Below are 27,681 nucleotides of genomic sequence, written 5' to 3' on the forward strand. Positions count from 1 at the left end.
TGGCCCAAGTGACAGACACTAGCCTTGAGCAAAAAAAGCTCAGGGACAGCACCCAGCATCTGAGTTCAAGCCTCCATAACTAACAACACACATAACACACACACACTCTCTCTCTCTCTCTCTCTCTCTCTCTCTCTCTCACACACACACACATGCACACACACAAGACTAATGAGCATGATTTTCTTAGTGAAAATCCCATGATCACAAATGATGGACGATTTATGGACAGATGGTTTCCTCTCTGCCCTTCAGAGTCCCCTCTTGCTTATCCCCAAAAAATGCCTTAGTAATGGTTAAATCCTGCGGAAAAGAAAAGTAATTAAGGGGCTGGGAAGTTGGCTCAGTGGTAGAGCACTTGCCTTACATGCCTGAGGCCTTGGGTTCGATTCCTCAGCACCACATAAGCAAAAAGAAAAAAGCCGGAAATGGCGCTGTGGCTCAAGTGGTAGAGTGCTAACCTTGAGCTGAAGAGCTGAGAGACAGCACCCAGGCCCAGAGTTAAGGCCCCAAGACTGGACCCCCCCCCAAAAAAAAAGAAAAGTAATTAAAAGCCCTCTAGATCACAGTAGCTAAAGAGGATGTGGAGATGCTCAGACAAATTATTTTTCATCTCTAAAATAGATGGAAATAGATAGATTGCATGCCTGGGCACCACTAGGGATGCTTGTAAAACAGCCACTTCATGGGCCTACACAGACCCAGGAGATCCGAGAAATCTCTTCTTAGATGATTCTCAGAAAAATTGTCTCAAGCCTGAATTAGGAATTTCAGGGCATCCCCTCCATGTTTAGCAGTTTAGGAGCTGCAAGGACAGGAACAAAGGCTTTTAGGAATGACCTTATTTATGATCAAGGACATTTTGACTAATGTTGCCATATGAAGAACATTCACCTAAATGTTAGATACTAACACAACTCACTTTATTATTCTGATGGTTATGTTAGCTACAGAATGCCCTTCACTGTGATCTATGACCTAGCCACAGCACATTTGGTTTTGCATTTCAAGTGTAATGAACCACATCTATCTGGAGAAACATGAGCTTGTGAATTTTAACCTGTTAACAATACCGTGAAAGAGCACAAGGACTGCCTGGGCTATGCTTTGCTACCGTGTGTGTGTGTGTGTGTGTGTGTGTGTGTGTGTGTGTGAGAGAGAGAGAGAGAGAGAGAGAGACAGAGACAGAGAGAGACAGAGACAGAGACTGAGACTGAGACAGAGAGAAAGACAGAGAGAAAGACAGAGAGACAGACACAGACAGAGACAGACAGACAGACAGAGAGAGACAGACACAGAAACAGAGAGAGACAGAGAGAAAGAGAGAGAAAGGGAGGGAGAGGGAGAGAGAAAGAAAGAGAAAGAGAGAACAGAGTCTTTGTAACAGAGTCTAACTTTGAATTTTCTGCTTTAGCCTCTTGTGTGCTGAGATTACTGTGTGCTCCCATGCCCATCTTGTCTTTGGATTTCTACTAAGAATGCTCAGATCCCTAAAATGAGAATCAGGATATTCCAGAGATCACTCACATTAATCAACCTGCACTGGTGCTTCTGCATAGCAAACTGACAGGAAATAGCCCCTCAAGCTATGTACTTATGACCATATAAGATGATGTTAAGTGAAATGAAGCCCAAGATAGGGATACAAGTGTTTTTTCTTTCTTGTTATTGTTTTTTTAACATATTTATAATGTACCATGTGAATTTTTTTGTATTTTTGGTATGTTCCTCCCCCATGGTATAATCCCTATCTTCACTATATTTGATTCTGATGTCCTGCATCTTGTATATACATTTTTCTAATTTGGGGAGGGTAAGGGAAATAACAAAATGCTTAAATAGGAATACAGGGTGACCCATTGCAACAATGAGATGTACAAGACACTATGCTGAAAATGAACTTTACAACTTTGGCTGGGGTGGGGGTGAGAGGAATTGGGGAGGTGGGGAGGGAAGGGATGGTAGGGGAAAAACAAAAGAGAAGGTAACAATGCTCGATAGGAAATGTATTCATTACCTTACTCATGAAACTGTAACTTCTCTGTACACTATTTTTACAATAAAAATATAAAAAAGAATGTAGACTTTATGACTTCATTCACCTAATTAATTTAAGAAATTTGCTGTGCTAAAACCTGTCAAAACCAAATTCCTTTCTGTCCTCTTTTCTTTTTCTCTTAAGAGAAATACCTCATTCATTCTCACCCAATAGTTATTGATTGCCTTTCGTGTGCCATGGGCCTGGCTTTGGGAATAGAAAACAAGATAGGCTTCTTCTCTATTCATTCTCTATTCAGGGCTGAAGACAGGCCACTGCAGTCCTATATGATCAGATTCAAATGTCAGAAGCAGCAGCTTGGCTTGTGCTTGATCAGTAGGCAGGAAGAAGACAGTGAAGGCCAAGAGACCAACAAATTGGTTGCAGTTCTTCAGGCAAGTAATGATGATGGACAGGGAGAAAGCAGCACCAGGGAGATGGATGCAAGAAAACAAGTTTGAAAAGTATTTAGTTTAGCAGGTAGAACTGAGAGGATGTGGTAGCTGGTGATTGTCAAAGTTGGAGAAAACTCGAGAATTAAGAGTATTTTTGGTAGAGTTGGAAAGGATGGGTCTGATTTTGGATGTTGTGTACCAGAAGGTAATTTGGAGACTAGGTTGAGCTTGAGATGTAAATTTTGGTAGTGTCCTTGAAGTCTTTAGAACCACCTATTGAATACTTATTATTTTATTAACTACCTGACATTGAGAATATTACGTTGGACACTGGAGTCACAGTGAATTAAACAGAGGAGCTTAGAGAGAGATAAGGACTCAAGAATAGCAACATATAACAGCCAGGCAAGGAAAGAACAATCCAACAAGGAATCTAAAACAGAAAGATAGGAGGAAAACCAGAGTGAGTGAGGGGGGATGCTAGAGAAGTGTTTCTAGAAGAGAGAAATAAACAATGTGCAATGTTTCCAAGAAGTTCAGTAAGGTAGATAGTTGACTTTCCCAAGAGGGCATTGTTTTTAGTGGCAATAGCAGTGTGAGTTTCCAGAATGATGATGGAGAAGACTTGCATTAAATTTTATGGCAGAAAAGAGAGAGGGTGATAGAGGAATGGGAAAAGTTGTGTCTGATTCAATCTGCTCTCACTGCATGATATGGGGTGTAATGAACTGAATGTCTGTGTGCTCCCAAGAATCACAACTAAAATTCTAACTTGTTGTGGGATGATGTCAGGAGGCTAGGCCTTTGGAGGGGGGGGTGGTTAGGTCTTGAGAGAGGAGCCTTCATGAATGGAATTAGTGTCTCTATAAAGAGAACCCCAGAGATCTCTTTTGGCTTGTGAGGAAATAAAACAGCATTTTTGAAGATGCAGTCTGGGGGATGGTGATCACCAGCAGCCCCACTGTGCTGGTTAGACCCCTGTTCTTGGACTTGTGGTCTTCACAAATAAATGCCTATGGCTCCAGCCCCCTGGGCTACAGACAGTTACAGTCCTTGATAGATTAAGGGGGTCGGGGGAGGCATGGGTGTGTGAATAGAAGAAAACTTACAGGAGGAATCATCTCAAAGAGGGCACTCAAGACACAAGACAGAGGGCATAACCACTGGAGGGTCTGGGAGAGGCAGGATGCGCAGCCCAGGGAGTGCTGAGCTCTCCCTGCAGCTGTGCAGATGCAGTTCCTTGAGAGGGCAGGTAGCTGCTCTGTCTAGTTTGCTCGGGAGGTAGGAAGCAGGAAAGTCTGCTGGGAGTGGGTGGTGTGGACGGAGGTGGGGAGAGAATGGGGGTTTTAGATCAGCTTCTTTTGAGAACAGAAAAACAGGAAGAACTGAGGAGCAGCACAGAGGAATGGATAGGTGGGTGGGAAATGAATACTGCCTTAGTGTTCAGCTTTTGGGTTAAAACCCAGCCTCAGATTAAACAGTGAGGATGGAGGGATGAGGCCAGAGATAAAGGTCATGGAGGTCATGGCTGCAGGAGGGCAGAGGAGGTGTAGGGACTTTCACCTGCCAAGGCAGCTGCTGATGGAAGGAAGAGGAAATTCATTCCTCAGCTATGTAAGTGACATCAATGAGGAATAGCTTCTAATGAGGGCTCAATGGCCCACACAGGTCCTGTGCATATGAGGTCAGGCTTGGAGGCTACTCATTATTCAACCCTAGTGATTGTTTAAATGTGTGAAGATTGATGTGAAGAAATAAGAATCTTGGAACATCTTGCTAACAGACTATTTAAGTTAATGACTGAATAATTTCTTCAGATGAAATGATAGAGCCACTTATAATACCAATTTTCTTTTCCCTTTGAGATGTTTAGGACCACAGTGGCTCTGGCTACATTTCTTTAGGGGGAATCACATCTTTTAGAGAAGGTATGGAGTATTTCAAAGATTTCCAGTCTGGGATCTATACCATCAGAAATGTGTGCAGTGACTTTTTTTTTGGGGGGGGGGGAGGGTAGGTAGACAGTACTTAGTTTTCTTCTTGCACACTAATGTAATTTGTGTTCATTTGTGCCCAAGAACAATGCTCATGCTTACTCCTATGGTGCACTGGTGACCACAGGTGGGCATTGTGGATTCTGAGGTGGTCAGAGGAAGTTGGGTGTGGGGATTCCAGTTGCTGTGGAAGTTGTTTTCACTTCCAGCATCTTAGGAATATGTGTCATTGCCATGTGATACCCTTATCTGGCTTTAATTAAGGTGATATACACAAAGGGCACAAATGTCTTTAATGGGTTTCTGACAAGATCCTGTGGATTGAGGTTATTACTAACAGGTAAACACAGAAGAAACAAAACCTGAGTGAGTCAGGCACTGGCGGCTCACTCTTCTCAGAGGATCACAATGGGAAGCCAGTCTAGGCAGAATAGTTTGCCAGACTCGATGTCCAAAATCACTAAAAAAAAGGCATGGCTCCACAGTAGACTGCAGCCTGACAAGTGACAGGCTGTGGGTTCAAAACCCAGTACCTCCAAAATAAAGAACAACAAAAACCCCAAATCCCAATAACATATCACTATCCACAGAAAAAGGCAGACACTAGAAAATGTAGTGCGATCCAGCAAGTAATTGGTGGAAAATTTAATTGCTTTATTATTATAAACTAGAATCATCAAGAAGACTGTTAGAAATATGAATTTATATTTACCTAAGTATATATTTTGGTTCTCTTTTACTCAAATACCAATTTATTAAGTAAACAGATATAAGATATCATAATTAGCTAACCATTTCAAGTATCATTTTATCTTTCCCTCATCCTACAAATGTCCTGCAATCATTTCATATATACATTGATGTATTTATCTATATTCACAAGCTGGGGATTGAACCCAGAAACTCAAGCATGCAGCAAGCGCTACCAGTGAGCAGTATCCTCCCATTATAAACTTTATACTTTATAATGTTCATAGTTGTTAGTGTAATATAGAAAGTACTATATATCGTACCCAAATATAAAGTATATATACTTTTTTACTTATTTGGAGTGGGAACTGACTTTTTTGAAGTTTAAAATGACACCTTTATTAAGTTGTTGAAATAAAATGCAAATAAGCAAATGGATAATCTATAAAATAAAACAATCACACGTTCAGGGCAAGCATTATTAATCTTTTGATATTTGCTCTTTTATATTAATATGGGTATAAGGTTTATATTTTAAAGCATTTCTCAAAAATGACAATGAATCTAATGTCATAATTTTCTAGAACAAAAAGCATCAGAAGCAGGTTTTCATGACAAATTTTCCTACTGTATCATTTCAAATGACTAGTATTCCAGAATATAGATATTCCAGATCTTTTTTAGAAATGCTTTTTAAAAATTTCATTGTAAAGGTGATGTACAGAGGGGTTACAGTTATATGTCAGGTAATGAGTACATTTACTTTTGAACAATGTCACCCCCTGCCTCATTCTTCCCCAAGTTATGTAGTTCTTTTCCAACATAGTGTTTAGTGGGTGTCACTGCTGAATTGTCTCATTCTTTGTCCCACTGTTTCTGTGCTTCTCCTTTCCCTCCCCAAATCAGACAAACAGAAACAGGACAAAAGTTTAGACTCCATTGTTCTAATGGCATGTCAATGCCAAGAATAATGTGGAATAACGTGTGCCAAGAACAATGTGGAGTCCCTTTTTATTCTCTGCCAACATGACAGCTTACCTTTTGCTTTTCTTTTGCCGTCACAGATTGCTTAGAACTTTCTACAAGGTGGAAAAGTGCTTCGTGCTTCTTGGTACTCACCATTAGTTTTTTCTTAGCCTATGGTAAAAAATATACAAACAAGAAAAAAGATAAAGATATCAAGAGAGAAGCTGTTGCGTTTTGGAACAAGGCAAGTTCTTGTAAATGACTACATATTTTTCCTTCTTCATTCCCACTTGACCTCAAAATCATCCTAAAATACCACCACAGCAAACACTTTATTGGAGAACTGCTGTGCAGGTGTCATCATATTGGGGATATTCAAGAGGGTTATACTTTTTGCTACATCAGAATGCCTCCAAGCCTCCAAGCTCACATAATGGCTTTTGCAACAAGTATGTAAAATTGTTCTTATCATTCTTTTAAATCAACCTTGAGCCAAAACTGGGGTTGTTTTGAAATATTCTCTTAAAAGTTGAGCAAGGAAGCCAGGCTCTGGTGGTTCACACCTACTAGCTACTCAGAAGTCCTTTTACCTCCAATTTACTACCAAAAAGCCAGAAATGGAGTTGTGAGTTGTGACTTGAGTGATGAAGCGCGCGCACGCGCGCGCGCACACACACACACACACACACACACACACACACGATGATCAAGGGCAGAAATCTTGTTCCTAATTCTCAGAACTGAGAGCATTTGACTGGCACCCTCTGAAATGCTCTGTATTTATTGCGTAGACTGAAGGAAGAGATAAAAAGGAAAAAGTAGCAATGTCTCTACATCTGGGGGATATCTCAGTGCTCAGTGTGAGTTATAATTCAAGTGATGCTTTTTCTTTTAGCTCTGCAGCTGAACTTGGCCGAAAGATGGTGCCCCTGAGGTACAATGTGCAGACAGATTTGGGGTTAAGTTGATTTCAGTCCATTCAGGAACTAGATTGATTGCAAAAGTGGCTTTTCTTCTCAAGATTCTAAGAACTAAAAAACTGGACAATGAAGGTTGAAAGTGTGTATTTCTCCCCTTGGACTTTTACCTTTCTGGAAACACATAAAGGCCCCATAAGAGGAATTCAAGGAACAAGCAGTTCCTAGCCCTTTCCCTACCACCTTCAGCCTTTCCCTCTGTCATTGGCAAGAGCAGGAGACAAGAGTACCTGGCCCTTTAAAACTTTGCATTTGTGTCTCCAAAATAGATTGTGTTTCATTATCCATGCACTGGATCCCTTGAATTGCAACTAGGGAGAAAAGTTACTATCGTTCAAGGATTTCATCTTCTTTAATTTCTCTGTCACTCTTCATAAAGAATAAAATCACTTTATTTAGGAAGATGACTTGGTATAAACTGGGAAATAGCAATGAATGTCTTTGTTCTTAAAAGCAGTTGCTGTGACTTTTAGTCCATTGTCTTGAACCTCCTGTGAGGACTATTTTAAGAAAATTGGTTTAAAAAGACAAGTCCTTCTAATGGAAGCTCAGGAAATCAAGAGCAAGATTAAAACCAAATGACTGGGAAATAAATTTTCTGAAGCTTTGAAGTATTTATTATAACAGCTACAACCCTGTGAGTATGGAAATTTATTTCTCTCAAACATTTTTTCAGTACTATCCTTGGTCTATGGAGTCTTCATGTTCAAGAGAAGCTTTAGAAGTAACTATAAGGCCATTATATCTCAGAGTAGCTTTGGTTATTTGGTACCAGTGGCTGTTTACTTGTGAAGGTTCTCTTTGGATACTAACATTTTAGAGATGCAAAAAGGAAAACATAAACTCTTAGAATACAATTCCTCACCAAGGTCACCACTAGATTTTTTCCTAGAAGTTTCTCTGGTCTCTTATTTGTCTTACTCAAAGTGAATTCCTCCTCCCCCAAATTATTCTAGAATAATCTTCTGTACAAGCGCATCCCATCTGCTATTTTTGCTGTTTGAGAACTAAAACTGATGTGTTCTAGTTTCTCAGACCACCAAGATTATAATTCTCTCCTTAGAAATTATTCCAAGGGGGTAGTCAGTATGGTATAATGATGAAGAACAGAGACTCTAGAATTCAAGAACTTGTAAGAATTCTTGGTTAAAACATTATGCATGTTTTCACATTACTTCAACTACTATGTTTGTCTCACCTTCCCCACTTGTAAAATGGGACAATGCAAGGTCATGGATCGTGTTGGATTAATGATGATTAAATATATAAGCATATAACACTTGGCACATAATAAATGCTGAATTAACCACAATGTATGCCACATTTTGAGACATGCTCTTCTTTGCTTTTTTTGAAAAATGCATCTATGGAATAGTACAGCTGAAGAAATATTTTCTTTGCAATTATCACTTAAAAGTCCTAACATTAGAATACATGATTATGTACATGCAAAACCAAAATGCTATGATCCTAAGAAGTGACTTTGTGCAAGTATTACTTGTGGATACTTACCTTAATTTGCTGATTCCAGTTGCTAATAACAAGATTTGCTGTCTTTCCAACTTCATTATCAAGCTATTAGGAAATGAGAAAAATAATTTTGTTTTTTTCTTTAGTCACTGTTATTGACTTGAGTGTTTGTGTGTATTCCCCTCCTCTTCTCCCTTCCACTTCCAAATTCATAGGTTCAAATCTTTTCCTTCAGTGTATTGGTGTTTAGAGAGAACTTTGGGAGATAACCCAGGCTGGACTTGGACTTTACCCTCTTATCCCAATCTTCCCAGTGCTAGGATTACAGGTATGTACCCCCATACCTAGCTCACTTTTTCACTATTATAAACAATGCTTAGCAAACCTCCTTGTCCATAAATCTTGAGTGTGTGTTTTTGATTACTTTTTATAAAAATTTCTGAGACTTAGTATCACTTTCAGACCATCTTTTCCCCAGTAAGCCATAAAATCTTGCTTTGAAAATAAAAGAAAGGGGAGAAAAAGAAAGAAAAGAAAAGCACTTTAAGACTCACAGATTTTCTCTTCTTCTCTTGTCTATTGAGTACTTGATGAGTTGGTTTTATTGCTTCCAATTCAATTGCTTTGCCAAGTTTTCTGGAAATAGAACATTAAGCCATATAATCATTGTCTTAGGGTTTAAACGGGCTTTCCAAATGACTCTCTAGGGAAATGGTGTGTACTAACACATTTACTCAGGGCCAGTTTGAAAGAGAATATTTGTATCCCTCCCACTTCCAATATTATGGCTCTACTTGGAGCTGGAACAAGCCAGGGTGGGTCTGGAAGCACTCACTGATGCAGGTCTGCGGCAGATTTCATGCCTTCGGAAGCCCAGGACCATGCACTGCTGAGGCAGCTAGAGGCAAAAGAAAGGGGGTGGGAAGAAAGAGTGGTGTCACCCTTCCAGTGAACTCTGAAATACAAAGCATCATGCCCACGGCACCACATTCAGCCACCGTGTTCACCTCCTTAGCCTTATTCCAATATCTATGAGATTCAATTTGGCCAATGTGTTGATTTGTATCATAGACACTGCTTTCCCCTTTCCCCCAGTCACTTTTCATTTTCATCTTTCATTTCACATCTGTAGAAAATCCAGGCATGAAAGCAGATAGGGATGGGATTCTAGGGAAGAGGGGTTCAGAGATCATCTTTTCAGATTCTTCACTTTGTGGGTCAATAACTAGGCTTTGGAGAAGCGACATACGGCAGGAATCTGGTCACTTCTTGCTTGCTGCTCTTAGGCCTGGGGTCCATTCAGACAACTGCTCGGATCTTTTATGGTCCTATGAGCTGTTTCCAATGTACACAAAGGGCAGCACTGATCTGTCCCTAGGAGAAGCATCTTATCTTCCCCATAGAAGGGACCCAGCCTTCAGAAGTCCAAAGAGGCTGTCTTCAGAAGTCAGGACGATAAACCCAATTGTGTCAATAAACCTCAGAGCCAGATATCTTGATGAATGGGGTGAAAAGGAGCTACATCTCTGTCAACATCAGGATGGTACAGGTGTTTTGATGCTGATGGCTGAATTTGCTCCCTAAATTTGGAAAATGTCAGATGTAATACACAATTAAAGTCAGGTACAGGGCAGTACCTATTGTGTGCTTCCAAGGATCAGCAATCCCCAAAAAGACAAAATTAATCTAGATGGACAGCTCAGGTGTGAGCCAAGTTGGGGTATGTTGAAAATGTTTTGACTTGGTCAAAGTGGACCAAACTATTACTTAAAATGAATGCTTATTATTCTTATTATTATTTGTATGTGGAACTAGGGATTTAACTGAAGGCCTACCACTTGAGCCACATTGTTTGCTTTCTTGCTTTATTTTTCAGATAGATCTCATACTAACTTTCTCAAATGGTGATCCTTTTATCTATGCCTCCCAAGTAGCTGGAACCAAACCCATATGCCACTCATGCCTGGCCTAGAGTTACTTTTTCACAAAAGATGTCAGGTACATTTTGGGGAAGAGCAATCTCTTACTTGCCCTACCAAGCTGGGCAGTAGGACAGGAAACATGGCAAGCTTGCTTCAGGGTGACTGGTCTAAAATCTGATGATTTACTGTGTTTCCTGTGTGTGACCTTGGAAGAATCATTTCTTCTCTGTCCCTCACTTTAACTAAAAATACATTGGGATGGCTGGGCAAGTATCTATCACAGAATTTTGTGTGGACAAAAATTCAATTAATGTTTATTATCAAATTGTACTAGTGCTGGTTAACTGGATGTGGATAATGCCAACCCTTTAGTAGTAGTGTGCTGAATACTGCAGTTGGAATGCAATAAGACCCCCACCCCTCACCAGGGCTCTTTATTCTTTAGGAGGTGGTTGAGTAATTGAGAATCAAAGACAAAGCTGGCTGTAGCTGGGTGCCAGTGGCTCAGACTTGTAATCCTCGCTACTCAGGAGGCTAAGATCTGATTATCACAATTCAAAGCCAGACCAGGTAGATAAATGCAAGAAACTCTTATCCCCAATTAACCCACCCAAAGCTAGAAGTAGTTAAGTGCTAGCCTTGAGAGAAAAAGCTAATGGACATCATCTAGACCATTAGGATAAGCCCAATACTGGCATACAGAAAAAAATGGAATCAAAATCAAAATGGATATCTATGGAATTATTACTCTAGGCCAAGTACTCTGCTAAGCAACCTCATTTTATCTCTATTTCCAAATAAAAGAGATGTTGAGAGGGAAGGACAGTTGTTTTATGTCACTCAGTATGTGATAGAACTAGAATATCAACAAAAATCTATCTGTGCTGTGCTGTACTGACTCCTTGTTCTCTACCAAAGTACTATCCTAAAAAGAGTAGTAAATCCAAGAGTCATGGCCATGTCAAGGACACCATTTGCCATTACAGGTACTGCTTAAGCCGGGGTGGAGATTTTGTCCCCAGAACCTTTCAATTTCCTGTGCTTACTCTTTCTCTAGCATCATTGTAAGGAGCTTTTGCAATAGCTCTGTCAATGCAGAGTCATATCTACATGCATTAGTCAAGAATCTTTGTAGCAAATGCTCACTAATGGCACATTTTGCCAGCATCACTATCTTTCACTTGTCCTCCAAAAGAAGGAATCTACTTCATTCCTATGGCTGCAAATATTGAAGAGAATATGAGCCATCATGTTTGTACCTAATGTGCTAAACTTCTTTATACATACTATATCATTTAATATGCATGAGCTCCTTATACTTACATATACAAAATCATTCTATATATCCCATACATATACATGTACATAGCTTAGAACACACATCCCTATTTCATTCAACAGAGGAAGAAATCAAGGCACAGAGAAGCTGAGTTTCTTGTCAGAATCACCAAGTAGAGACAACAGACTTCATACTTCCTGCCTCCAAGACCTGGCTCAGTACACTTCCGAAATTAAATGTCATCACCAAGTCAATGACAAATATGGTCTCAGGAGCAATAAAGACCCACCCAGCTGTACAAAGCATTACCCTTGCAATGGGGTACTATTTCTTAAATTCTACAGACCTCAAGTCCTCATCTGCAAAGGGAGGTAATGATGAAACCTCATTATCTTTGCCAAGGCTGCTGCAAGGATTAAATGGAGCATCTGTAAAGCTTTTAGCACAGTGCCTGACACATATTAAACACTAAGACTTGGAAGCCATGCCACAAATATAAGAGTAAGCTAGCTTGAATATTTGCCATTTTTTTATTATTTTAAGGAATGATTTGGCCCCATCTCTGCCATGATACTTACTTTTTCTTTGTGTTCTGTAATGCTTTGTTTAACTTGGCTGCCAGTTTCTGAAGTCCTTTGGCATAGCTAATCTCCAGATTGGCCCTGTTAGCAAAGGGCTAATTGTTAATCGGATGTGCTGGTTATAAGTCAGTGAAAAGTACTCTCACACATAGCACTCACACTCAAAGGAGGGTAGGCTGACTATGTAATGCCATGATAAAAATCCTCTTGTCAGTCAGCAAATCAGTAAGGGTATGGAAGAGGAACCTACAAGGAAGAAGTATTTATATAACCTTTTCTTTTCTTTTTTTGTCAGTTGTGGGGCCTGAACTCTGGGCCTGGGCACTATCCCTGAGCTCTTCAGCTCAAGGCTAGTGCTCTACCACAGCGTTGCTTCTGGCTTTTCTGCTTATGTGGTGCCGAGGAATCGAACCCAGAGCCTCATGCTTGCAAGGCAAACACTCTACCACTGAGCCACCTTCTCAGCCTGTATATAACCTTTTCTTACACCAGTGTTATGGACTGAATTGTACCTCCCTAAAAGACGTCAGAGCTCTGTCCTCAGAGCTTGTGAACGGGAAATGGGGTCTTTGTAAATGATCGTCTAATTGAGATGAGCTCATCAAGGTAGGACATGCCTAATGATGATGTATCCTTATAAAGTAAGGGATATTTGAACACAGAGGCAGACATGCTCATACAGAGAATTCCACAAGGGAACACAGGGCAGAGATGCATATGACAGCGATAGAAGGCAAAGGTTTCTGGCAAACCACCAGAAGCTGAGAGAAAGCCATGATGAGCTCCCTCATACTTCTCAGAAGGGGCCAACCAGGCTGACACATAGATCTCTTACCTCTAGTCTCCAGAACTGTGATGTAGACTTAGAAAACTAACACAACTATCTAGTAAGAACAAAGTTGCACTGATCACTTTTCCATTTTGGTTTTGTGATACTGGAGGTTGGACCCAGGAGCCATGCTTGCTCAACAAGGACTGTACCACTTGAGCTATGGCCCCTAGCCCAGCACTAATCAGATTAACTCTAAATTATGAAAGGCTCCTATTGCAATGGCCAACATCAGATGAACAATATCAAACATCCATGACTTTCTATGCAGGACAAGACTCAGCAGGAAGTATGGGCGTTCCTCTCAAAAGCAGCCTACTTGGCTCCTTTAAAGAGATTGAATCACATTCTTCTAAAGGCATTTCATCAATTCCTATTTATGGATTCATCTGTAGCTGTATATAATAAGGCCATATCCTTGTTCATCTCACTTATTTTTGTTTTTGTTTTTCTTTTTTTAGAAATGGTGCTGCTGTATAGCCCCGGCTTTGAACTTAACCTTTCTGCCTCAGCCTCCATTCAGTACTGTGTTTACAGGTGTGTGTCACCAAACTCTGGGATCATCCTTTTGACTGTTGATCACAGAATATAGGAAATTAAATTTAATATATTTTCATTCTTAGTGGTGATCATAAAAAGTTTGGTTTCCTGGTTTTCAGTGTTTCAGTTCTATTTTTAGTATAAACTATCTTTTAAATCACTTCTGACTTAATTTAATCTGAGAAACTGTCCCAGATCTCTCCTTATATAACTTTATTACTGCACATTCTCACACAAATGAGACTTAGTGTTATAGATTGAACTCAATAATGACAGACAACTACAATTCTCTTTTATGTGTGGACTGTTAGATGCAGAAAATAGATAGTTGGTATCAGAACTTACCCAATGTAGAAGGGAAAATTAAGGCAAGTAGTTGAAAATGATGAAGCTGGTAAGTAAACATCTCATTGAGGAAGAGAGGGAGAGGAGAGGGAAGAGAGATTTACAGATGCTTTGTAATCTTGAAAGGTGAGGTGGCTTCAAGCTTCACGCAATGCTGACATAGAGTAAAGGAAATTGTTTTGAGGAGCTTTACGAGGATTAAAATGTGGTAATGACCTAAATACAGTAGGCATTTAACAACTAGAGCCATTGTTATTAACCAATAAGACCTGTAAGGCACTGTATGTTCTGATCCCACAGCTCTCTTCTTGATTTGCTTCTCTGATAGTCATCCCTTTCCCCATTCTTCTCCCACGCAGTAGCTAACTGCCATCTTGCTCCAGGGCCTTTGCACTGACAGCAGCTTCTCCTGTGCGTTTTTCTCTTGTTACCTAACCACAGGGCATTCTTCTTCATGTCATCTTCAATATGTCTTGTTCAAATATCATCTCTTCATAGGCCATCTTGTCTAAAGCAAAATCCTGTCATTGTGCCCTTTAAGCTCCAATTGTATCCTATAATTTATCACTAACTTTTTCACATTACATTTTGATGTACATTTTATGAATTCCTGTAAATGTAAACAGTTTCATGAGCCTCAAGACTTTCTTTTTTCTCCTTGCTGAGTCCCTAGGCCAAGAACTGTTCTTTTTTTTTTTGGTTGTGGGGCTTGAACTCTGGGCTTGGGCGCTATCGCTCAGCTCTTTAGCTCAAGACAAGTGCTCTACTGCTTGAGCCACAGCGCCACTTCCAGTTTTCTAGTGGTTTATTTGAGCTAAAAGTCTCATGGACTTTCCTGCCCAGTTGGCTTTGAACTGTGATCCTTAGATCTCAGCCTCCTGAGTAGCTAGGATTACAGGCGTGGGCCACCGGCACCCGGCTCAATAATAGTTCTTGTTGCATGTAACACTCACCATTTATAGCATGACTGACTGAATGAATGAACGACAGAGTCAATGGACAGACTTCCAACAGGTCTGAGTTGGAATTCTTACTGGTATCTGCTACAGGTCTGTTCTTGACTCAACTCTTCCAAAAATATTAATCTAAGAAACTGTTTAGATGCCTTTACATTTATAAGCGATTCATGGCCCTAACATCAGAGCACACTGCTTCTAGCACTTTAGCCACTGAACATATAAACCCATTCCCATTCATTGTGCCAGGATTCTTTAGCCTTTTCCTCATCCTATCTTCTTTAATGTAGCATATAATGCATTAAATGTGATGCATTAATAGTGCTTGGCTTACAGTTCTGGGCACAAAACACAATCTTAGTAAATGTGAATCCCTCTAATATGATTATTAGTGTGGATCAAAAAAAGACCAGAAAAAGTGGACAGGTACACACATGCAGAGATGGACAGTGCAGAGGAAGAAAGTGAGGTTTTCTCATCCATTGTCTACCCTGCTAACAGTCCCTGAGTGACCTTCAAGGGACAGGTTGATACTGTCAGGCTCAGCCTCTTCCTCAGAATTCAAGTTCACTTTCAGAATATTTTTATTTTTATCTTCCTCCAGATGAGAATACAAACTCAGTATCTGACATTTTCACTCATTGGCTGGCTCTCTATCACCTGAGCCACATCTCCAACCCCAACTTTCAAGAAGGTTCTGAGAGGTTAAACACAGTGTTGCAGAGCTAAATAAAATAAAAAACGACAACCAGCAGAAAGAAGTCTGCTTTCCCACTGTTAACTGCATTGAATTTTCTCAGGAAGAAGGTTGGGCTTGGTAGCTCTGAGGTGTTGTGGTACTCTTGAGGCAGACCATCTCTGTTCTTGAGTATATGTTTATATTGGCCTCTCTTGAGCAGACAGGAACCAGACTAAGGAGACTCAGCCTTTCTAGCACTAGCAGGCTTCTCTTCATGTGTGAGTGTCTTAGCCATCTGTGGGGGGACATATGTGAACATTAACATGCTATCATCCTGCACAGGAAGAGAGTGTGTCCATACAGTGCGTTCTGACAGTATGGGATATCAAGTTGAGAATGATGCTGATGTATGACCTGTGTTCCGTCTACACAAAAATACCAGTAGCCAACACTTCTGGGCCACGTACAACATTCCAGAAACCAATCTCAGTGCTTTAGGTATAGTTTCTCATTTAATCCATGATACTCTTCCTAAAGCAGGTAGTTTGTCTACCCATTGCATGGAGGGAATGCCAAGGTTGAGTGAGCTGAATCATCACAAAATGGTGGCCACCCAGGAAGGAGGTGACAGAACTGGGATCATAATCTGGAAGCTCCGCTGGAGTAGCTTCTCCTTAATTTCACCGTTTTCCTGTCTTTGAATTTGTGGTATGTCAAACAGAGGTAATTATAAAACTTGGCACAGTCTCTCATTTTGTGAATCACCACAACTCCTGGTGGCTTGGTTGATAGAGATCTAGTTCAGAGCAGCCACAGGTTAGAAGCTGATGAACCACCCAGGCCTCTTCCCAAAGCATCTGTGCAGTTGTAAAACATTTTGGAAATGGAGTCTGGCAAACTGGAAATGGCAAGGACTGACAACATGAAATGTTATCAAATCCTCCGTTTAGGCTGGACAGAGTTGGACCCTGCCTTTATCTCTTCATCGGCAATTTGTGGATGACCCGAAATGGCCTTAAAATCAGCATTTGAATAAGCCTAATAGAGTGGGCTGATAATTTCTACTCTTGCATTTGAAGTTCTGGTGGCCATTTGGAGAACTTCAGAAGACGACTATAAAGAAGAATTAAAAGTACTTACAATGAGGAAAGTGTGTGAAACATTATCTCACAGGCTTGAAGAGCTCACTGAATCTATTTAAATTTTATTACAAAAGTGGTGCACAGAGGGGTTACAGTTACATAAGTCAGGTAATGAGAACAGTGGTTTTGTTTTTTAAGTGTTACCCTTCCCTTATTTTCACCACTTCCTTCCCACTGACTCCCCTCTCCCCCCAAGTTGTAAATTTCATTTCCAAAATAGTATCTGGTGACTATCACTGTTGAATTGGTTCACCCTTTGTCCCACAGTTTCTGTGATTCCTCTTCCCTTCTCCAAATCAGAGAAACTAATATACAAGACAAAGGGTACAGAAATAAAAAAGAGTGTCAACAGGGAATAAATTGGAGAAAAAAGAAATAATCGCAAGCAGCACAATAATAAATAAAAACCTCTTGTTTCCATTTCTTGGAGTCCATTCCGATAAGCATCATTTTATACAGTCATACGCACATAGCTTTTGAGCCATTGTGATCCTCTGCTACAAATATACTAGACATAGTCTAGTTGTTACAAATGAAGGAAGCTATGCAGCTTATGTTTCTTTGGGGAAGTTATGCAGCTTATGTTTCTTTCCGTCTGGCTTTTTTTGCTTAATGTAATTTTTTCCAAGTTTTTCCATTTTCTTATAAATGGGGTGGTGTCATTCTTTCTGATAGAAGCATAGAATTCCATTGTGTATATATACCACAATTTCTTAGTCCATCCATCGGCCAAGGTGCAACTGGGTTGATTCTATATCTTAGCTTTGGTAAATAACACTGCAATGAACATGGTTGTGTTGGTGCTTTAATGTGGCCTTGTTATGGTCATTTGGCTAAATGCTCAGGAGTGGGATTGCTAGGTCATAGGAAGTTCTATGTTTAGTCTTTTTTTATTATTAATAAGTTTTTTAATGTGAAAATACCATACAGAAGAGTTACAATTACATGAGCAAGGTAATGAGTACATTTCTTATCAAGCATTGTTGCCTCCTCCTTTGTTTCCCCTTACATCACTGCCTTCCCATTCCCCCCACCCTCCACCCCCAAAGTTGTAAAGTTCGTTTTTCTGTTTAGGGGGGTGAGTGTTATGCTGGCCTCATAGAATGAGTTTGGTAGAGATCTTTCACTTTCAATTTCATTGAAGAGTTGGAGGAGTATTGGAGTGAGGTCTCCTTTGAAGGCCTTAGAGAATTCAGCTGTGAATCTCTCTGCACCTGGGATTTTCTTGAATGGGAAGTATTTTATTGCCATTTCTATTTCATTACTTGTTGTGAGTCAATTTAGTTGGTTTAAATCTTCTTGGGTTTAGTTTGGACATATCAGTATTTACTGAAGATTCTTCCATTTCTTCCAGATTCTCCAATTTGTTAGCATAAAGGTTTGCAAAGTATCCCCATATAACGTTCTAAATCTTGCTTGTTTCTGTCGTTGTGTTCCCATTCTCATTGTTAATTTTATTTATTTGGATGTGTTCTTTTTTTGGTTAGATTTGCTAAGGCTTTGTCAATTTTGTTAATGTTTTCTAAGAACCAACTCTTTGTTTTGTTGATTCTTTCTAATACTTTTTGTCTCTAATTCATTTATTTTTTATTACCTATTTACTTTTGTCTGTTGTGGGGCTTGAACTCAGGGCCCTGTCTCTCCCTGAGCCTACCCACTGGGCAGAGCTGCCTCTCAGTGGGTGGAGCTTCCTCCTCCTGGGCAGGACTGCCTCTCCCTGGGCCAGTCTTTTCTTTTCTGCCACAGATGGAGGTGCAAGGATACCAGCTTCCTTTGCCCTCTTCAGAAATGCCATATCACCACTTCTCTGGCATTTGTTACTGGCCAGGTGCTCTATGCCACTTTCAAAGATGGTGTTCTTCTCAGGTAGGGGGAGGGTATCCTTCCAGATGCTGTTCTCTAGGAGGGAGAGAGGATGTCTTTTGCAAGGCACTCACTCTGTTTTTGGTGTTTTGGAATGTCTGCACTGTGACAAGTTGTCTCGGGGTCTGCATGTGGCCAGCAGGGCTGTGGGTTCCTTTAAGTTCACGCTGGAGGTGAGAAAAGAACCTGCATACATGCTGTTTCTGTTGCCACTGCCTTTGTCACAGCTCCCCCAGCAGCTCCCCCACCTTCACCACCACCGGTGGGCGCTCAAATCCATCTTCATATGCTGGCTGCAGAAACATTTTCTTATGTAATTTTCTTCTTTGGTATAAATCTCAGTATAATTATAGCTTACTTGGTGTGTTTCTCTAGATGTGGGTAAAACTCTGCTTCTTCCGAGAAAGCTCTGTTGGTACTCTGTTAGCTTTCTGCCATCTTCCGGAACCTTTTTCTCAAGGACTTTTAATCGATGTTAATGGTTAAATCCCAAACTATAGTAAAAAAATCACTCTGCTAACAATCATTTTTGTAAGTCAGAATGCTTGTCAGGGGGAACAAACACTGCTTTGTGGCTGTGTGAGCTATGACAATGCAGTAGGATGCCTGCTGAATAGAAATGTGACCTTGGGGTGTTCCTGAGACAGAGGTGGTAGTGAACGATCCTACTGAGTTTGGTTTCTTCCAAGTCTTTCGAAGAGAGTTACTTTATCCTGTTTTCCAGCCACAAGACACCACATGTCTTGTGGAGTCCACAGCAGAAAAGCGAATCTGAAATTTTGACACATTTTCTTTCCCCAATTAAAGCAATCAGGAACAAGCTGATTATTAAAATAACCACCATAAGTACATTGTGCTTAATTTTCTACTTTATTCTCCAATTTTTCCTTTCATTTTACAGCCATTGTTTCATACAAGTGAGGTTACCTTCTCCAAGTAACTGTCTTAGCATGTGTGAAACTGATGATATGGCTGTCTCTGGATGAGTAACCTAGCTCAGAATATTCTAGTGAGTTTTAATGGTTTTGAACTAAGGAAATGACAAGTGCTGACTTCTAATCCATTTATATTCTGATTTCCTCTCAGTATGAAGGTAACACAACATATTTTCATTAGTAAGTAATGAAGATCAACCAGTATATCAGAGGTCAATGTTTGACTGGGATTTTAAAAAATGTTATACTTTTGAATGAAAGAAGCCTGAAATTTTAGGTACAGTAGAAGTTAAACTATAAGAATAAGTAACCATAAAATTAGTGGTAGAGGATTTTGCTGTAATCATTATTTAAATTTTTTAAAAAACTGTAGTTTTTTCTTCTGTTTATGACAAATTAATAAAAATTGAGCTAAGGCTTTCTCATGCTTGAAGATAGCAAGAGAAAGAGCCCTCCTTTTTTTTTTAAATTAAGGGGCATTTCAGTCATTCCAAATGCTCAGTTGATGATATCAGTCTGTCTTCTACCTCCTACTTTCTACCAGCAACAGTAGCCATTTTGGGGTTGACTTTGCTAATGTTTTCCATTTAAGCTTTATCAATTTGTCTTTCGGCGGATAGTCATGAGCTCACTTTACAAATACATTGTCCTTACATTTACTAGAGTCTGTTGGGGGGAAGGGGGAGCAAGGAGGATGGGAGAGGTTGAAGTGGGTACCACAATCCAAATTGATAGGAGGATTAGTGTTCTATTGCATAGTAGGGTGACTACAGTTAATAACAATGTATCATATATTCCACAGTGGCTAGCTAGAAGAGAGATCTTAATGCCCTCACAACAAAGAAATGATCAACACACAAGGTGACAAATATGCAAATGACCTTGACCTGTATATTACACAATGCATACATGTAACCTAATGCATACATTGTACCCTATAAATAGGTACAATTATTATATATCTATTAAAAGTTTAACCAATAGGGCTGGGGACATGGCTCAGTGGCTCAGTACTTGCCTAAAATGCTTACTCAAGCCAAGTTCAATTCCCAGCACTACAAAAATGACTACATAAAAATGTTTTAAATTTGTATATTAAAAAGCAAAATAAATGGAGGGACAAAGGATGAACAAATGCAGCAGTGATATTCCTAGACATTACATGAAAAATGAAATACACAATTTATGGGTAGGGACAGGAGGGAAAACCTGAGAGAGGAAGGGGGAAGGGGTAATATTGTCCAAAAATAAATGTACTAATTACTTGACTTAGGTAACTGTAACACTTCTGTACATCACTTTTATAATAACAATAACAATAAAAATATAAAGCAAAATAAAAATAGTTAGCAATTGGAATCCAAACAAAGCTCTGTTATTCTAGGCTCTAGCTTGCTCACTTTACTCACTTACTTTATAGCAACAGTTGATGGCTTAGATTCTGATTCCTGACAATCAGAAGGTAAACTAGAAGGATGGGATATAGATGACGCCCTTCTTAAATGTCCTGGCTATCACTGAATCATCTTTTACTCTAGTCCAAGGAACATGAGAGCTATGTCAGCTCTAAAACTTCAGGTTCTGTGTCTACTCATTCCCAAGCTGAGTGTCCAGAAGTGCCTGGGGTGGGGATGATTTCTATGGTGAAGTCAGATCATTTGAATAAGAAAAACAGTTTTAAGACTCTTAGCTGGAAAGAGTGTTACCATCTGATGATGGAAAGAAACAACATCCAGCATCAGGAAAAGAAAGTGTTGGGGACGAATGTTTGATTTTAGCAGGTGGTTTATTGTAGAATGTTAATGAGAACTGCAAATGTATACATTGAAATTTTATTATGGAAGGGGCATTCTGCTATGCCCTTTAAATATATATGTGTGTGTGTTCAAGCAATAGATTATATATATACTTATATGTGTATGTGTAAATGTCTGTACATATGTCTATACATGCATGTGTGAGTAGTGATAACACCACACTTATAGTTAAATGCTATTTTATTATTATTCAGATGGTTTCTCTGTGTAGCCCAGGCTGGCTTTGAACTCCCAAATCTCCTTCCTCAGTCTCTTGAATATCGAAATTACATGTATATACCATGTCCACCTTTTCTGTAATTAAACAATATCTCACATACATGTTCATATCCTCACGTTTTTGTTCATTTGTATATATGTAAAATATATCTGATCTTATTTAAATTAATTTATCATGTTCATAGAATTACTTAACCCATGAGAGTCTTGTGAGATCATTATGATAGTTAGTTTTCAAGATTACCTGTATAATATAAAACCTACCTCTATCCTAGAAATTAAATTACAGTAAAGTTTATTCTTGTTTTGCCGTCCAGAAGGTTTAAATAAGAAATCCTGTAGTGCATGCTATCATAGAATTTACAGTGTTTTAAAAGATTTTTTAACAGTTCACTAAGCAATTTATCCATTCAAATATGATTGGTGAAATAGAAATGTATAAAAAGTAATTTGTGGTAGCTCCATGCTTGTTTTTTTAAAATTATTTATTCTTGTTGCAATTGGATGTATAGGGCATTCAACCAATTCTAAAATTGGTTGAATAAGTACATTAAATAATTGTGTTGCGTGACTTGTGCATTATAAGAGCATTACTTTTATAGATTTAATGTTTAGATGAGTTTATATTATATTATATTATATGAGAGTTTATATTATATTATATTATATGAGAGTTTATATTATATTATAATTAAAAATTATGCCCATTTTAATGCTTACAAACATTTTATGGCTAATTGAATTTAGTCTTTTTCTAGCTTAATTTAATCCGTGACCTGGTAGTAAAATCAGAGCAAATATGAAAATTAAAAAAAAAAAGACTCTTAGCTGGAAACTCATATTTTATACTCAATCAACTCTATCATTACCAGAACAGTTATTCTGAGTAACTAGAAGAGGGAATGAAGAAGGAGCAGAGCTGGTTCACTTATTCCTCATGTCCTGATGAAACTGTTGAGGGTACTTTACAAACCCTATGAGCTACAGTGTTTGAAAGTCACTGGGATTGAGGATGCTGATATCCCTTCCTATAGAGGATTTTAAGGATGAGACCAAGTTCCTTGAATGTGTAAGACTCTCACAACAAAACCCCGTAATGCAACCTCACTTGGAGAATGCCTTTGCACTGAGCCTGGGTTGGGCCAGATAAGAATAAAAATATGCTATCTATTTCCTGTCCCTGTCTGTAGGCTAAGGATATGTAAAGTAGATATATACCACATTTGGTTGTGAAATAAAACAAAAGAGACTGAGCTCTGTCAGATACATCTAACACAATGCTGTCTATAGGTTGTACTGGATAAATGATCTCTTCTCTGATTTTATTTTTCTAGTATTTCTTCAAAATAATATGTTATCTACAAGACTGTGTCAGCTTGTGGTTCAGTAAGAAGGAAAAGTGTCAGAACTCCTGGGAGTCTGCAGAGAGAAAAGATAGAAGGCAGGGGCCTGAATCTCAAAGATTTTTTTTCCTAAAATATTATGAAGGATTAATTTGATCCTGAAGGTCATAAGCCTCTTTAAAGGATCTTAAAAAGAGTTGCAGAGTAGAATATACATTAGAGAAAAGGATAGAATTATAGGTACTCCATAAGTTATGGTAGTTTGGCTTGGATTAGACACAAAAGGTACTTGACTAAGGTGTGGATCAAAGGTAAAATGTCTGCCTAGCAAGCATGAGGTCCCAAGTTCAAACCTCAGTACCACCAAAGAAAGAAATGGAGGTAGAACAAAAGAGAGAAAGAAAAATAAAATAAATAGGAGGTGTTTGAAGGGATGCTTCTATGAGATAGGGCTCAAGATCTAAAGGACAAATTCAGATTCCAGTTTTATTTCTGCTTACCTAGCTCACCCAGGAACTTTGTGTAACATGAAAATTACATAGCTGCATGAAAGTAACACACACAAAAAGACTAATTTGAATAAAATTTGCCAGAACCATGAAGATGGCCACAGATGAGAAAAGGTCATGTCTATACAAGGGTTCAGAAGAGAGAAGTATGAAGTATTATCTATTAAGTAGGATAGAAAGAATTGTGAGGACTGGGCTAGATGTGGTGGAAGGTGTTTCCAGTTACCAGGGCAAAAATCTGGAAAGAATAGTTATTTGCAATATCTAGTATATGTCTGAGTCAAGCAGAAAAGGACAGATAAGGTGATGTTAGGGAAATGAACCCTAAGATATGAATTCAAATGTTTTTTTTTCTTTCATGCGATTGTTTCTAACACATTTATAAGATTATTTCTTTGTTGCTTTGTATGTCCCTCTGCCACAGTATAACCCCTGATTTCACTGTATTTGATGTCGATATAATTTGTGGAGGGGAAGGGGAAAAACAAGTCGTTTAAATAGGGATGCAGGTGGACCCATTGCAACAATGAGAAGTACAAGTCGTTATGTCAAAAATGAACTTTACAACTTTGGTGCGGGGGTGGTAGCGGGGAGGATTGGGTGGGGCCGCTGGGGAGGATGGGAAGGGATGGGAAGGGGAAACAAAGGAGGAGGCTACAATGCTTGATAAGAAATGTACTCATTATCTTGCCCATGTAATTGTAACCCCTCTGTACAGTATTTTCACAATAAATAAATAAATAAAAATTAAGAAAAAAGAAAAGGTGACACACTGTGTTTTGAATATACTATCCTTGTGGTTCAAAGGCATATCTAGGAGGAAGGAAACATCTAATGCTCTACCAAATATATGGTTTGAAGTACAGGTAATTCCTGTTGCTTAATAATACATTTTTTAGAAGTCCTCAGTATGCAAGTGAACTGAAGCTGTAAGAGTTAAGAATATTCAGGATAATTAATAGAAATGTGATGATTCATCAATGATTTTATTTTCGCATTTAAAAAAAATCACAATGTCTGCCATGGATCATTGTAGAGGAGACAAATAGTCAGCTACTCTTCTTTATTCTGTACCACTTTGTTGTTGTCTAAAGTGGTGGCTTTTGCCATTTGAAAGTTCAATTGAGCTTCCTCTCAGAGGAACAATTGATTTCCCCCATCAAGCCTTGTTTAAACATAGCTATAATGGTGCTAAGAGCTAAATACTCATAAAATGGTTCTGGAAATGTGCCTTTGTCTCTTTTAATTCTGGTCTGTAATTACATTAAAGTGTACTTGAGGACTTTGGCATTAGGGATAGTAGGAGCTGCTGGGTACTTCTCAAAGAATCTGAATTTGCTACTGTATAAAAGGGAAACAAAAGCGATTAATTGGATAAAAGAAGCTAAGTATTGCTATGAATTTCATAAAACCGAGGAAAATGATATTTCAACAACAACTGCACTTTTCTATCTGTCCAATTAGAATGAATGTGAGAAGGCAGCTAAGCTTAGAAAACAATCTATCTGGAAATGCAAATCATATCTACATATGAATACAGAGCTTTGCTGAGTGGAAACAGTTTACAACAGATACCTCAGCAAAATGTCTACAAATGTAAATTTCCAATGACACTAACAAATTTGTTCTAATAATGTTGGCATAGTAATAATTAAAAATAATCAATAATCTTTTAAATACTTATTCATCTAATTTACAGATATTTATGAAGTATACTTCACAAGATGATGCTGCCAACTGAAGGAAGCCCAGCCCATAGATACATCATGGCATCTGCCACAAGCTACCATTAAATTTGCCTTCAGGATCTTCTCTGTCATAAGCATCATTTTGACTTGTCTTATGGGGTTTCTCATTACTCATCCCTAAGCAGAATAGCTGATTTTAAAGACTACTTGTTTTTCAGGTATTTATCTAATACAAAGAAGAGGTAGTATTGATTTATAAGAAAGATGCTCTCACATTAAAGAGAAAAATAAGTCCTGGACTCATTACTGGATCACTGGTAGGAACTAGTCTTTAATCTTATATATGGTGAAGGGAGTAATTTCTGAATTGACAAGACTGGGAGAGTAAAGGTAAATGCAATGCCAGTTGTGTTTTGAGCATTCTTCTTTGTGGAGTGAGTTATTCTGTTGAGTCAGTTCAAGTTCAATAGGAAGGTTATGCCCTCTGGATCACATTGCCCCCTAGGGAGAGAAGTGATTTGATCCTAGGGAATGTGGCAGTCTTTGCCACTGAAATGTACAAATATGGTCCAAAGTACACACTGGACTTTAAAGTCTTAGATTAATAGTGTTTGAGCCCATTATATAACAGTTCTCCTGAAATAAATTCCATCTCCTTTCATGAGGACTAACTTCCTTCAGGTTAACTGCATAATCGTATAGCTGAGTGTGGAGAGGAACCTTGAGAGATGAAGTGTGAGGAGGCATGGCAAATGCTCATTTATCAGGAATCAACATACAGTATCTCAACAGTGCCACATCTGGGAATGTGGCTTAGTGGTAGAGTACTTGCCTAGCATGCATGAAGCCCTGGGTTTGATTCCTCAGGATTTCATAAACAGAAAAAGCAAAAAATGGTGCTGTGACTCAAGTGGTAGAGTGCTAGCTAGCCTTGAGCAAAAGAAGCTTGGGGACAGTGACCAGGTCCTGAGTTCAAGCCCTAGGACTAGCAAATCCTAATGGTGCCATATTAGTGGTGATTACTAAGTAGAAATGATTTATTTGTATCAAGTTTGCTTTAAAAATATTGATGGAAGTATCTATCACGCCAATGATCCAATATCTAACATCATTTTTGACCTTCCTAAAAAAATTAGTTCTGCTCTCTTCACTTATGTTGTGCAGGCTTTTGTGTTTACAAATAGTCTTGTAATTTTTCTAGTCAGCAACTGTGCTTAGGTATTCAAGTTCTGTGGATTATTTCACACATTAGTAAGTCTAAGACGGTGGTCCTAGGGACTGACTTCAAGAGAATCTCCAGTAAGAGGTGAAGGTTCTGCTAGCAGATTGTCTTTGGCAGGGTGATGATGCGGAGAGAGCTGGATAAAGGAAAGCAAGAAGGCAGTTATCCAGCAGTGACTTTGGCAGCTCTCCTCAGTTTGTTCTTGAGTCAGTTTAGCAGTGGACATTTTTTTCATCCCCTGCCACTGATCTTTGTAGTGCTCTATCAGACACTAATTTTGAACTCCTAGATGTCAAATAATCAAGATCAAGTGACTGTAACCCTAGCACAGCAATCTGGGTACAGATTCTTCCTAATATTCAGGAGAGAGATGCTTTCTAATATACATGGTGAGTTAAATTTGGAGAATAGTTATATATTATAGAGTTGTCTAGTGGCAGGTTAAAGGCCTAAAAGAAAGCCTAGGAAAAACTGAAAGCAAAGATTTTTGTTGTTGTTGCTCTCTTGGCTGAGTTCACTGTGTCCACTTTAACACAGTGTAAAGGTTTACATGTGATCACACATAAGAATTAACAGAAGGTGATATTGAAAATTGGGACTTTTTATTCATCCATCCATCCATCGATCCACGATCCATCGATCGATCCATCCATCCAAGCATCCAGCCAGCCAGCCGACCAACATTTACCAAAGAAATCAAAAGACTAGTTTTGAAAAGCTCAGCTTGTAACATTTAGTAGCACACGACCTCTGCCCTTTTAGGGAAGTAAAACTGTAAACTAATAATTGTCATCAGTATGAATAGTGCAATAATGGACATGCACATCAGACCCAACAGTGGGCAGTAAAAGAGTGAAAAATTGAGTCTGAAGAAATAGAAGAGACTAGTCTTCCAAAACAGAATATTTTCCCTGCTATTCTTTGGTTTTTATTCATCATTCCATTGATGAATGCACAATACAGAGAATCATTCTTCAAATAGGTCTCTCAAGGAGCACAAAATATAACACTGTGTTCTGGAAATCAGGGCAGCTTATAATTACTCCTATGGCCATACTGCTTGCTACAGCTACAGAGGGGAAACTGTTCATTGCAAATGTGCATTTTGTACCTTTGCTGAAGAACAGATGTGATCTGCTTGCAGAAATTCTCTCCATTTTGAGCAAACTCCTTTAGGCTCTTGTATACTTTATTGTACTGAAAAAAAAAAAAGATGAACAGGAGGTTTATGATCACTTCTAAAGATAGAGTCCCCTGCTGTAATGATGGCTGTCATCATAAA

At 38.9% G+C, this 27,681-nt stretch overlaps 1 protein-coding gene across 1 annotated transcript in view; it reads right to left on the reverse strand.

The window, feature by feature from the left end:
- Nostrin (nitric oxide synthase trafficking) overlaps positions 1–27,681 on the reverse strand; it is a 63,683-nt gene that overhangs the window by 23,312 nt on the left and 12,690 nt on the right. The window contains exons 2-7 of the mRNA XM_042694233.1: positions 27,511–27,596; positions 12,310–12,393; positions 9,366–9,428; positions 9,085–9,166; positions 8,573–8,635; positions 6,156–6,254 (exon numbers count right to left, since the gene is read on the reverse strand). Of these exons, the coding sequence (XP_042550167.1) occupies positions 6,156–6,254; positions 8,573–8,635; positions 9,085–9,166; positions 9,366–9,428; positions 12,310–12,393; positions 27,511–27,596 (477 nt within the window). The remainder of the gene's footprint in view (positions 1–6,155; positions 6,255–8,572; positions 8,636–9,084; positions 9,167–9,365; positions 9,429–12,309; positions 12,394–27,510; positions 27,597–27,681) is intronic.

The sequence above is a fragment of the Dipodomys spectabilis genome, unplaced genomic scaffold (genome assembly GCF_019054845.1).
Source record: "Dipodomys spectabilis isolate Male_0828 unplaced genomic scaffold, ASM1905484v1 ptg000174l, whole genome shotgun sequence".
NCBI classification, from domain to species: Eukaryota; Metazoa; Chordata; class Mammalia; order Rodentia; family Heteromyidae; genus Dipodomys; species Dipodomys spectabilis.